This window comes from Labrus bergylta, chromosome 17, assembly GCF_963930695.1.
Source record: "Labrus bergylta chromosome 17, fLabBer1.1, whole genome shotgun sequence".
Lineage (NCBI taxonomy): Eukaryota > Metazoa > Chordata > Actinopteri > Labriformes > Labridae > Labrus > Labrus bergylta.
This window is the reverse complement of record NC_089211.1, coordinates 7,524,576-7,537,244: the sequence shown is the minus strand read 5'-3', so window position 1 is coordinate 7,537,244 and position 12,669 is coordinate 7,524,576. Positions and strand designations below refer to the sequence as shown.

The following is a 12,669-nucleotide window of genomic DNA, read 5'->3' as shown; positions in this document are numbered from 1 at the left end:
GGAGTTGGTCGTCGGTCCTGAGGATAGACCCGTTGAGAAGCACAGGTTTAGTAGATCTGGAGGTCGTCAGTGTCACGCACCTGTGAGCTTTGAACAAAGAAATTTCCTACATGGTGTAACTCGTTTTTAAATCCTCGGCAGGGGAAAACGTTCTTTACAGTTTGAGATATTTCACCTGGAGGGATGAAACACGCTGATGTAGAGCCTGTTCTTCCTGTTTGGATTAAAACCTTTAGCACTTCTGGAGTTAACAGTTCAGGGAGCTAAGAAAGAAAATCTTAAAATGAACCTGTTGTGTCATTTTTCAGAGAAGCTTAACTTCAGTTTGCAGACAAAGAAAACACAACCCATCTTCAGCCAGTTAGTTTTTATTTGGTTCATGAAGTGTCTCAGGACCAGCGTACAGATATCTCTCAGCCCTCCAGAGGGCGACCTTAAATAAGTGAACTGACCCGGAGAATGGCTTTAATATAGATACAGGTGAAAGGCTACACGTACTGAACATACGATCTTAAAAACGAGCATTAAAGGCAACATTAGATCTGTAACAGAATCGGCTCCAGAGGACCTCACTGCAGACGCCACGTCTCCTCCTTACGAGCTTTTCTTCTCCTCGAACATGATGTTCGCTGTGGCTTTCTTTGCTGTGGAGACACACACACACAATGTCAGAAAGAAAATCACTTTTCAGTTACATGTTATCAGGCTAAAGTCAGGGCTCACTACACTGAAGGGACAAAATGTCATTTTATTTAGAGCTGTTTATTTTCAACCCCCCCCCCCCCACCTTTTCTTAATTACATCACTTATTTTTGCTCATATTAAAGGTCCAATCAGTAAGTTCTGTAGTGAATGAAATGATAAAGTGACCTTACTATATGATCAGACATTAATGAAACACTGGATTTGTTTGGACCAGAGAAGGTAGGCGGTTTTAAGACACCCCCACACGGCCGTTTTGGACGCCCCTCGGTTTGCCAGATATGAGAGCAGTTATCAGGTCAAACCAACAGGTGTTGTAGTGATGGAAGCGGGCAAGAGAAGTGGTTCAGATAGAAGTGATTGTACCTGACCTAAAAAGCCTCTGCATGTTTCTAATAAGCTCCACGAGCAGAAACGTGCTCAAACTAGGATCAATATTGGAGATGCTTTTGAAAAATGGAGAGAGGTTAGAACACAGAAAGGTTTACAGACCGATGCAGAGCTGGATAAACACTGAAGCTTCAGTGTCCACCACATGGTGACCTGCGTGAGCATGGACTCTAGAGAGGAGGGGGGGAGACAGCTCTATACAATGTTTAGGATTTAGACTGCAGTACCCACTTTAAACACTTGGGGTCAGAGTTACATATTGCTCCTTTGAAGTACTTAAAACATTTCTACTTTGATTAAAAGAGTCCAGTCCTGTTCAGACTGTCTTTACAGGAAAAATACATTTGCAGTTTCTCACCCTCATCTTTGAACTTGTCGGCAGCTTCTGTCGCCTTGTCCTTGATGTTCTTCATGGCGTCGTCGATCTTGCCTTCGTTCTTGAGGAAAAACGGCCGGATGATGCGGTTGTAAATCTTATCCGATCCGTTGGAGGGAGTGGGAGCCATGCACCACACGAGGAAGGCACACTGAGGACGAAGAACACATAGAGAAACGTCATCAGAACCTGACACAGGACATCATGTAGTCTCAGTCTCTCTTTGTTTGAGAGATTTAACATCTTAATGTGGAGCAAAGGTGCTTTAATTATTTACACTCACACTTTCAAAATTACTTGACTGCAGACGTATTAAACTGAGCTCAAAGACGTTCACATTACTGCTATAATTAGCTCGGTCACACACCTGCACAGGTGACTCTTCACCAACATGCACACTCAGATTCAAACAGGTGTTCCCCTCAGTCTCTCTCTGCAGCCTCACAACACTTCTGACCAATCTTCACATCTCTTACTATTGTACAATATTCATATTGTTTATATTGATAACATTTTCGTCGCTATGGAAGCACTGACACTCAGTGGGTGTGTCTCTATGTTTAGGTAAACAGGTTCCTTCTTGTGTAAAACCACAGCGGTGCACAACTGACCCAAAAATAACACCAAAGCAGATCCTACAACAGGAACACGGCTCAATGAACGTCATGTTCTTCAGTTCCAAATTTGAAACAAATGAGAAGCTTTACATGAAATGAAGAGATCAGAGAGAATGGCCCAGCATGAGCAGAGTGAAGTCACGGACGTGTGTATACAGTAAACACACTGAGTAGATGAACGTGTAAGTGGCAGTAAGTGCATCCAGTAGGTGGCAGCACACCTTCCCATCTCTCCCACCTGCTCACCTGTTTCCACTTCATCAGCTCTGCAGGGTTTTTATATGTTGTTGTTTTATGCTTCAGATTCTCTCATAATCATGATGCTTACAAACTTAAACAAAACTCTTCTTCCTCCTACTCTTCCTTCCTGGAGCGTTCAGGGTGAGCTGCACGTGTGAACGCAAAAATGATCACTCTGACTTAAGCTGAATTTTTTCTGCCGGCCACCCTGTGAGATTTTCACCCTATGAAGTTGGGTCGAGCTGATGTTAGGACAAAGCAGGAAATATTCAGGAAGAGGAGAGAGTGAGGACGTTTATCCTGCAACTGGTGCACAGAAATCGACTGAATGAACACAACTGGTGTGATCTCCGTACTCAAATGAGACTGTTTAATTTTGTTTTCTGTTCTCCAGTATGCTGATCGTGAATAAATGGAACTGCTCACAGCATTAAAAAGCTCAAATTCTCATTCTAGCGTTGGACTCTGTTTCTTCTTTCTTGGAGTGTCTTTTATGTGTTACCTCAGAGACCCCCCCCCCCATCTCTTCCGTCCGACAGGGTGAGTCCCCGCCGTGAGGAGCATGTGTGACAAAACATGATTTCAGGGCTGAAGAAATCTTCTAGAAATGTTCAGGCATACATGTGTGAAAACGGCTAGATGATAAGCTTCAGTTTTCAATTGTCATATTATTGGTGATTTTTCCATAAATTTTTTCTTCCAAACAACTTGTTCGACCTTTTTATTGTTTGTTTCTCCAGATTTCGTGATTTTTAGAAGAATCAGTGAACTTCATTTGTATGTTTGAATGTTGCAGGAGCTGCTGGTGTCTCTACACATACGCCTTCCTGGAGTCCGCCCTCAACATTTCAGACTGAAATGTGTAGGAGGAGTGCAAGTTTGAAAATATCTTTTGTCCTGTGTCCTTGTTCAAAAGTTATGCCTTTGAACACACTAATCTACATTTTTCCTGAGCGTCATTAACACAGCTGTAGCTTTGAACACAGCCTGTTGCAGGTTTACAGACGCCCGCAGAGAGTGAGGGTGCTCATTAGTCAGGATTACAACAACATGAATACATTCAAGAAAATACAAAGTGTCTTCAGGCAGACTCCATCTTTCTTTCTCTCTCTCTCTCTCGCTCTCTCTCTCTCTCTCTCTCTCCCTCTCTATCTATCTTCTTGCCTGCCAGTCTTGACTGAGGGTTCAGACTCTCACACAAACTACACATCCCTGAAAGCAAACACAAACTCCCTGAATCACTAACAGCTGGTGAACCTGCTGCAGAAGCTCTCAGCACTCAGATATCATTTATCATCAGTACAGCGAGCTCCACCCTCTACACGCTGAAAGGAGAGGAAACACACACACACACACACACACACACACACACACACACTGAGGGAGGGAGGGATCACAGGTAAGGCCTATGCTGAAACACTGACTGACAGACAGACACACACAGACTCTGTTGGCTGTTTACCTTTCCAATATAGTAGAAGGGGAACCAGGAGAGGAAGATGTCAGCGAAGAACTCGGCCACGCTGAAGAGTCCGTACACCACCCAGTACGTGAGCCACTTAGTGTCGTCCTCTTTGGTCGCACTTTCAATCGCCTTAATCCTGCAGAGAGAGAGAGGGAGAGAGAGAGAGAGAGAGAGAGAGAGAGAGAGAGGTTCATATTAATGGTCACCATGGTCCTTACTCCTTAAAATTCATATTTGTATTTCCTCTTGAATAAAATACACTTCCGCACCACTCCTATCTGGTCATCTTTTTGTTTTGTTTTGAAAAACCTGTTTTTCAAGATATCTGAAAAACAGGTTTAACAGATAATCTGATATCTTTAAACTGATCAGTGGACTTATGAATAACTAGGACCAATAGGGACCACATCTGAACCAGAGGGGGGATCTGAAACTAATATAGGGTTAGTTATAAGTAAACACTAATGCTAGCTTGATATATGACAAATTCTTATTAATTCTATACAAATGGCAGATTGGGATGTTAAGCCTCTTGATGCTAGAAAGCCCAAGTAGTATATGTGACCTTTAATATGTTTTTCTTCAGTCTACAGACCCCTACCATCAAATCTGTTAACTAGTGTGTCATTATTTATAAAACCAAAAGAGTAAATTGACCTCTTGGCCGTGTCTGCAGTCTGTACATGCTAACACGATGACATCTAAACTAACTGTGCGTTTCATGACAGCTGCACATTCTCCCGTATTTAGGTCTCTCTGTGTCTGTTGTCAAACAGGTATGTGGGCCATTAGACCCCGAGGCCGACCCACTAAACCTCTGCACAGAGCTGCTCCCACACCCCCTTTAAAGTCTGCATGTATTATTAAAGAGACTGCACAGACAGGAACATGACACCGTCCACACCTTCAGTCTCTGCATCTGTGTGTGCAAAGAAATATCAACCAGCCTTTACTGACAATGTTTGAATACAATACCGCCAGCATGCTGACGGGACATAGCAACCAAACATACGAGTCCTGAGAACTCAAATCTACTGCTAGCATGTCTGTTAGCATTAGCACGTTTAGCAGCTAAGCAAATGGATTTCACTGCAGGAGGAATAAAAAACAACAGCTTCTCTAGTGAGATCATCAGGATCGGATGTGTGATGATTCATCACATCATGATGAACCATGTGGGATGAGTCATCCAATCGTGACGCATCATTGTGTGATTCTGTCAAGCCAGACTTAACAAATCCTGCTGTATCATGCAATGGTAATGATTTACAGTCCTCATTTTAATAAATGTCAAATCGCTGCATGTGTTGACAGCAGCATGTTGTAGTCAGGAACACACTTACCGAGACCAAGACATACCCGAGACCAGAGTGCTCAAAGTCCGAGACAAGACCAAGACCAGGACCAAGACCAAGACCAGGACCAAGACCAAGACCAGGACCAAGACCAATATCAAGACCAAGATCAAGGGCAAGACCGAGACAAGACCAAGCCATTTAGGCAGGAGACAGATTCTAGTGGACACTGGAGGAACTGCATCTGTAAAGTTGAACATTTTAACATGGGGCTCTATGGGGACTGACTCACTGCAGGAGACAGACTCTAGTGGACACTGGAGGAACTGCATTTTTTTTTTTCGTAGACAAGACAAAGTCTCTCAAGCACCCTAGCAGACATTTCACTTCTGACTTTATACACTTATACACTATTACACATTATACATTAAACCGAGCTGGATGTGTTAAATTGGTGGAATACTTCTTTCATTTCAACAGTAGGACAGGTCGGATACAAAAATCTGCAGCTGCTGCTACACGGTGGTTCAAAGCCTTTACACACAGTGATCTGCTGTGTTTGCTCTTATTAATTCAAATAACCACACCTTCCTCTGCAAACATCACACCGATCAGTTCAAACCAGATTATCAGCCTGTGAGCCGGGACAACCTGGACACTCACAGGTCACCGTGTAGAATCAGCGGCTTGTTGTTTTTTTTTTTTTTATCAAAGCTGGACTGAGCAGTGGTCGTATTAAGAGCTGAATCCACTACGACTGTGCTCTGTGTACTAACTGCTTTGCATCCTGCAGACTGAGGAACTAACTGCGTGTAACCGTTGCTGTGTAGAAAGCTGTTGTTGGTTAGGGTTAGTGGTGGAGACGTTACAAACAGGAAACATCTCATCGCGGCTCTTGGACCACAGAATCACTCTGAGTGCACATTAGTGTTGCCTGTGCTCGAGCTCTGCCTCTACCAGAACTATTATCTCTCTGTTTGTAGAAGCATCTCTAGTGACGACCAACGTTATAACAGTTTGGTATTTTTGTATATGTTTTCCCATATCGGTCGGGCCCTAGTTTTTATTTTGTATGTTGTTTGTAAAATGTTTATTTTATTTATTTAAATCCGGCTTTTACAAGAGCAGCATGCGGGTCGATTGCAGACGCTTAAAAAGCCGTCTCGGTATCGTAAATGTTCCAGAGAAATATCTCAGCAGTTTCTTTAAAAGCACCCTGTAAAATAAAGAATGTAAAACGTGTTTAAAAAGTTTCAACTGTTATCTCGGTCATCTGCGGATGAATTCAGGAAGCAGCTGATCTCTCGTGTTAACAGATCAACCTTTCAGATCTCTCCGATGACATAACTGTGTCTCCAAATCTTGTAAATAAAATATAATTTTAATGATATAGTGAGGGATTTCATCGTTGACCTTTCAAGGCTTTAAATAAAAAAAGTCTCTCCTCAGATCAGTTCCTTTTAATGTCCTCACATTAAAGTGATTACTCCTCAAAGATATGAAAAGAAGACACTGAGCTCTTTAAAGCTCCGTCAGGGTTCTTTCATAGAGTTTCATGGACATGTTTCACAGTGTGTCTCTCCACTGACGCAGCTCTCTACAAACCATTCTCTTATCAAATCAGACCATTTCTTCCTTAGAAATGTATCTAGAATTCTACAAATCATTAATCAGACGCTTTTATCAAAACCATCGTCATCATCGTCAAGGTTGTTAGTGTTCATGAAAGAGCTTTTATCAAGCCGTCCAGCTGATTGTGTGTTCAAAGGAAGGAGCCTTGAGTTTTACACCTTTGCAGATGAGGAAATTGAAAATTTATCCAGGTAAAAGTGAGCGCTGATCAAGACATTTTACAGGTTTCCATAGTAGCCACTTATCAATAAGAGGTAGCCCCGCCCCCAAATCCTCCGCTACTTTATGGTCTATTAAACTGTTGCTTAAGTCTGTCGCTGAAATCTTCCTGAGTCGCTTATTCACAAATGTGCAACATATACATAACATAGACGTATTCACTCTATCAGCAAACAAGTAGAAGAGTATACATGCTGCATTTGACGTGCAGGAAGGTCAAACTGGTCGAGCAGCAGGCGCAGGATTTAAACATCAAGATCTCCACCCGTCGCGTCGCTAACTGTCTCCCGGTGAATTTTACAGAATATTTCCACCTGTCAATCAGGTCAGCTACGCGCCTTATTGTGAATAATTCTTATCCTTCATCAAATCAAAACTGAGCTAATCAGAACTATTTGTTTTTTTGAACCAGGCTGTAAACATGTTAATCTCTGCTGTAAAAACAAGCTTTTTAGAATGGGTGTGTATGTGACTTCCTGTGTTTCTGCAGCCAGCCTCTAGTGGACACTCGAGGAACTGCAAGATTTTACACTTCAGCATCGGCTTCATTTTTCACTTGTTTCACACATGCAGCTTACCTCGATCATTTTGATGAGTGCAGTGCATGTGTACAAAAGGACTAGCATAACTTACTAAACGAACATCATGCTGTGTTGAAGAAGACTTGAAACTACAGATTGTAAACTCGTTAGGAAAATGTTTACTGAGGGAATAAATCAACTTAGAAGTCGGAACATTTGAGGATAAACTAGAATTCAGAGCCGTTCTGCAGTGGTTTCTGTTCTTACACTGAAAAATGTTATCTTTACTCTTTTATAATGCAGAGTAAAGCGAGTCCATGCCAACAACACAACAACACAAAGGTAGATTGTATAGCTTCTCCTCGACCTGCAGTCACACACTGAGTCATTTGCATGAATTTACATCCCATATTTGTGCAGGCCTAACGTCTACTCTCACACAGTTTCAACATGTTTTCATTTGGTCAGGAAAAGATTTGATCTCCCTCTTTATTTTCACTTTTTTCTCTAACCTGTGTGTTGTATTGTGTGCCGCCTCTCCCCTTGATGTTTGGTGTCACTTAACTGAAGCCTGAACCTGCTCCGTGCTCTCTGTCAGGACTTGTCAGGGCTAGAAACAATAATGTGATTTTAATCTGAAGTCTTATGTCATCTGTGGAAGCACAGCTTGTTTCATAAGACCGACAACACTCAAAAACGTGATTCAGATTTTGTGTGATCAGTCATGCAGACAGAGAGTGGTTATAAAATGTTGAAGCAGCGGTTACACCAGGGTAAATGCGAACAGGGAAAAACTCAGACAGGTCTTCAGTTATCAGCTGCTCCGCTTTATTATCGTCTTTTTTAAATGAAGGATTAAGAAGAAAAGGCTTCATGGTTTCACTTTAGGGTTAGGGCTAAAGATAAATCAGACTGATAAGCACAAAGAGTCCAACTGAGACATTCAATCCTGATCTCTGTTCAGAGTTTTAATTAAGAGGTCACATCCTGTAGGTCAACTGTCTCAGGTTAGCAAACCTTTAGAAGTGTTTGGGTCAATTACTCTGCTGTTTGGGACGTGAAGGGCAAAAACAAGAACCATCATCCAAGCATCAGTTCGTTCTAATTCGCTAATGTTAGCTAGCTGTCATTAGCTAGTTAACGTTAGCTAGTTGACAGTAGCTAGCGATTGTATCAGCATTACTCTCTGCTGTCCCAAAGCTAACACAATATTTGAGGGGCGCAGATAGCCTAGCCGTTATGCAGCGGCTGTGGGTTTGAATCTGACCTCGGCTCTTCGCTGCATGTTCTCCCCCACTCTCTCCTCCTAACGCTTCCTGTCTCTCTTCAGTTGGCAAAACTCACAAAAAAACTTTAAAAACAATCTTTGATGTCAGGATGAGAAGTCCGTTCTTTGGTTCCCTCACAGGTCGTCCCTCATCACGTCGATTATTTGTGCCTGTGAATCCAATTTATTTAATGCAAAAGAAGTTGTCCCTGTTTGTTACATGGTGATGTTGCTTAGATGTGATTTCCTGTTTTAATTTGTCATTTGTGTCTTTGTTTTTCTCGGAGAGCCCGACTGATTATTCAGCCATTATTAGCTAGTCTCTATCAGTGTCTGCTAATTTTATCACAGATATACGCCGATATTACTCGATATGTTCACCAGTCACATATCATTTCATTTAAGTTTCACTGTATCACACTAGCAGTTCTCTTTCACCAGCAGAGGGCGCTGTATGGATTACAACAAGCATCATCACTCTCCAGAGCATCGAGCGGTGACGCACGTACATGCTCAGTTACTTTCCAGTCGAGTGACCATCTCGTCTTCATTATAAATCTTTTTCATTCAACTGCATTTTGAGGGATCAATGCAATAAATGACTCTATCTCTATAGATTGAACATAGATCTAAGAAAGATATCGGCCGAAATATATCTGATTTTTTTCTCTTCCTAATATCGGTATCGGCCCCAAAAATCCCATATCGGTCGGGCTCTAGTTTCTCTGTTTCCTGTGTTTCTTCAGGTTCCTGAGCGTCTGCTGTGGATTTCTGTGAACTTCTCATGATTTTCCCGTGGTCTGGGTTTTTGTTGGACATTGTGTGAGTTGGAGATCGACTAAAAGAAGTAAGCCTTGTTTTCAACGTTTGACCTTTTTGTTATAATTCTTGTGTAGTTCTGCACTTGGGTCCAGTTCCTTTTTATTTAAACACTGCGACTGTACAGACCTAAACGCTAACGGCGTGAAAATCAACAGCTATAGTTTGTGTTTCTGCCTTGATTATTACTGATTTGGTTACAAATATTTAAGGCAAAAGGGAGAAGTTAAGATATATAAGAACATGTTGTCATCATCAGAGAGGAAGCAGACGGGATGTGGTTAAAAACACGATTATACTGACTTTTTTCACGTCACTGAAGACAACAGTCAGTGTTCATATTAACATTTAAAGTGCGGAGCGAATGATCCGTTTATAACCTCATCCTAAAAATATCAAACGCTGTCTTTATTGGACCTCAGCTCTGTGCTGGAAGACGAGACTTGAATGTCTGAGGAGCTGAAGCTAATCCGGACCATCATCATGGAGTCATCCTCTCAAAGAGGCGTCCCCGAGGAGCACAGAGATCCACTTTAGGCCTGAGAGTGAGTCTGTATGCAGTAGTCAGTGAACGTAACGACGAAATGAAACCACAAAAGCATGGTTTTTGATAAATGACTTAATCGGGATCATGAGATGGCCGAAGGGAAAGTCCACAGATTTCACTGAGGAGGGTCGGCGTGAGAACAGAAACATGTCTCTGTTTGCACTTTCTAGAACATTTCTAGAAAGTTTTAAACAGGCTGCCCACGAAATCTTCCTGAGCTGTTCACACATGCACCTTACAGCAGGAGACGACCCCTGTCAGACAGGAGGAGGGGTCTCAGGAGGCAGGAAGTAACATACAAAGAACGGAGCAGAAGTAGCATACAAAGAAACAGAGTTTCTTGATGCTAATATATTTGATGCTATATTAAGAATCTTTACTTTTATATCATTGCTTTGAGTAGTTTGACATTCTGAGTTTTTGTAAAAAATGTGTAGAAGATGATACTGGCAAACATTAGACATGATGAAGTGGGTACATTACCTGCACGGAGATTGTGTATCATGCTCAGACAGTCTATGGTCGTGCGCTTGTCACAGGATATAAACGTCATCAACCCCTCCGCTCAGTCGGGGGGGGGGGGGGGGGAATCTTCCGGAATATTTCCTGCTGCATTCTCCAAGAACATTTCAGGACATTTACAGGAGTTTTGTGCATGTGTGAAAGCGCCATCTGACTTTAGACTTTCCCCCGTTGCTTCCTGGACCTCTTCTGCTGCGTTTATATCCTGCAACAGCTGCACGACCATAGACTGTATGTGCTCAACCGACGCGATCTCTGTGCATGTAATTAAGCTGTCATCATGCTTCCTGTTCTCCAACATGTACTTCTCCACTCTTTTGTTAATGTTGTGAATATTTTAAACTACACAAAGCATAAAAATGCATCACTCTCTGTTGCTTCACTCACATATCGTCCTTTTTACGTCATCTATCGCCTGCTGGGACCCCCCCCCCCCACACCTCAAAATCCTGTGAGGTGCATGTGTGAACAACTAAAGCAGGAAGATTTCAGGGGAAAGTAAGCCTGAAGGTTTCCAGAAATTTTCAGCCGTGAAAGTGTGAGAACGGCTTTCCGATGCGTAGCAGTGAACGGATGTGCCGCACAGAGTTTTTCAGTTTGGCTTATTTTTAATTCTTCTCCCTGATTGAACATAAATCATGCAAATAAAATGTACAGCTCTAAGTACAAAAAAAGCACAATACACAAGAGATGCTGAAATTCAATAAAATGCACAAAACATAATTTAACTTGATGTTAAAGGCACAGTATGTAAATTTCACCACTAGGGGGCTCTCAATCAAAACAATAACAAAAACGACGTTGGGGCAGGTGTGGACTCATGGGAGTGATTCTTTCTGCTACCCCCCCAAACCCCCTGATGAAAACGAACGCCTAGTTCACCGTAGTCAAGACGACCAGGTCAGAGAACATGACGAGCTAATGTATCCGAGTATAATTTATATGACGTTTTTTATCACAGCAGCACAAAGTACGGCAGCTCTCAGTAGCAGCTCACGCTTCATTGTGCAGCGGTCTTTAACATTACATCCTGTGTTTCCACGGCAACGATAAACATGTTGTGTCTCCCATGGCGGCTGCCACAACACCGTTACAACTATGAAATGACGGGTTTCTCTGGCTTTGATAACTGTTGGAAATATTTGAGGTAACGTAAGTAAAAACATACTGTATACAGTATGTTACGTTATACGTTGTTATAACATATAACACATGTTATACAGCTTAGTATAATTACACATTTTACATGGGTTTAGTCCATTTTTTTTCTTTAACTTATTTTTATTTTTGTTATTGAAAAGTTTTTCTCTGAGGTTCCTGCTTTTTATGTCCTTCGGTGCACTTTGTAAACTCTATTATAGTGTGTGTGTGTGTGTGTGTGTGTGTGTGTGTGTGTGTGTGTGTGTGTGTGTGTGTGTGTGTGTTGGGTGGAGGAGCTGGCGGGCCCCTCCTTGCAGACGGATCTGCTCTATAATGAAGCACTTACGATATGTAGGCAGGATACAGAAAGCCGATGAGGTTACACAGCAGGGAGGCTCCATAACCGATCACCAAATACACCGCGATCACACCGACCACAGCTGCAACACACACACACACACAACACTTCATGTCACATAATAATATTATATAAATGAATAATAACAATCAGCACATGAACTGTCTGTTAGAATAAATAAGAAACGTCAGTAGAATATGTTCCACTCTGTAGGTGATGACTCAGAGCCACGCTGCCCGATCATCTCTTCCTCTGTGTTTCTCTCCTTTTCCGTACATCTGTCATGTCCACTCACCCAGAGCGATGTACGTCCTGCTCACTCCGGTTCTCGCCTCGATCTTCGCCAGAACATCGGTCATGAGATTTTTCTCATGCAGGAACTTTTCAAACCTCTCTTTGAGCCCCTGCGCCATGGCTGCACTTCCTTCTTTCAGTGATGCTCGGAATGAATTACGAAACTGTTCTGAACCAAACTGCGACACCCTGAAGACACGCACACATATATACATACACACACACCAACACACACACCAACACACACACACAGAGAGAGAGAGAG

General features: G+C 42.3%; 1 protein-coding gene across 1 annotated transcript; it reads right to left on the bottom strand.

Moving 5' to 3' along the window:
• Positions 1 to 352: 352 nt before the first annotated feature.
• On the bottom strand, positions 353 to 12,649 carry reep5 (receptor accessory protein 5). Its single transcript, XM_065965388.1, has 5 exons — positions 12,406 to 12,649; positions 12,099 to 12,192; positions 3,788 to 3,926; positions 1,451 to 1,619; positions 353 to 644 (listed from the first exon to the last, which is right to left on the bottom strand). The coding sequence occupies exons 1-5, from the start codon at positions 12,617 to 12,619 to the stop codon at positions 595 to 597; spliced, it is 666 nt and encodes a 221-aa protein (XP_065821460.1). The 5' UTR covers positions 12,620 to 12,649; the 3' UTR covers positions 353 to 594.
• Between the last annotated feature and the right edge of the window lie 20 nt (positions 12,650 to 12,669).

Excerpts from the sequence above, each read along its gene's own strand:
- reep5 (XM_065965388.1), bottom strand. The coding sequence starts at position 12,619 with ATGTATATATGTGTGCGTGTCTTCAGGGTGTCGCAGTTTGGTTCAGAA. Across the intron at positions 1,620-3,787 it reads CCTTCTACTATATTGGAAAG|TGTGCCTTCCTCGTGTGGTG; the intron begins GTAAACAGCCAA and ends CTTCGTCCTCAG. Across the intron at positions 645-1,450 it reads CGACAAGTTCAAAGATGAGG|CAAAGAAAGCCACAGCGAAC; the intron begins GTGAGAAACTGC and ends GTGTCTCCACAG.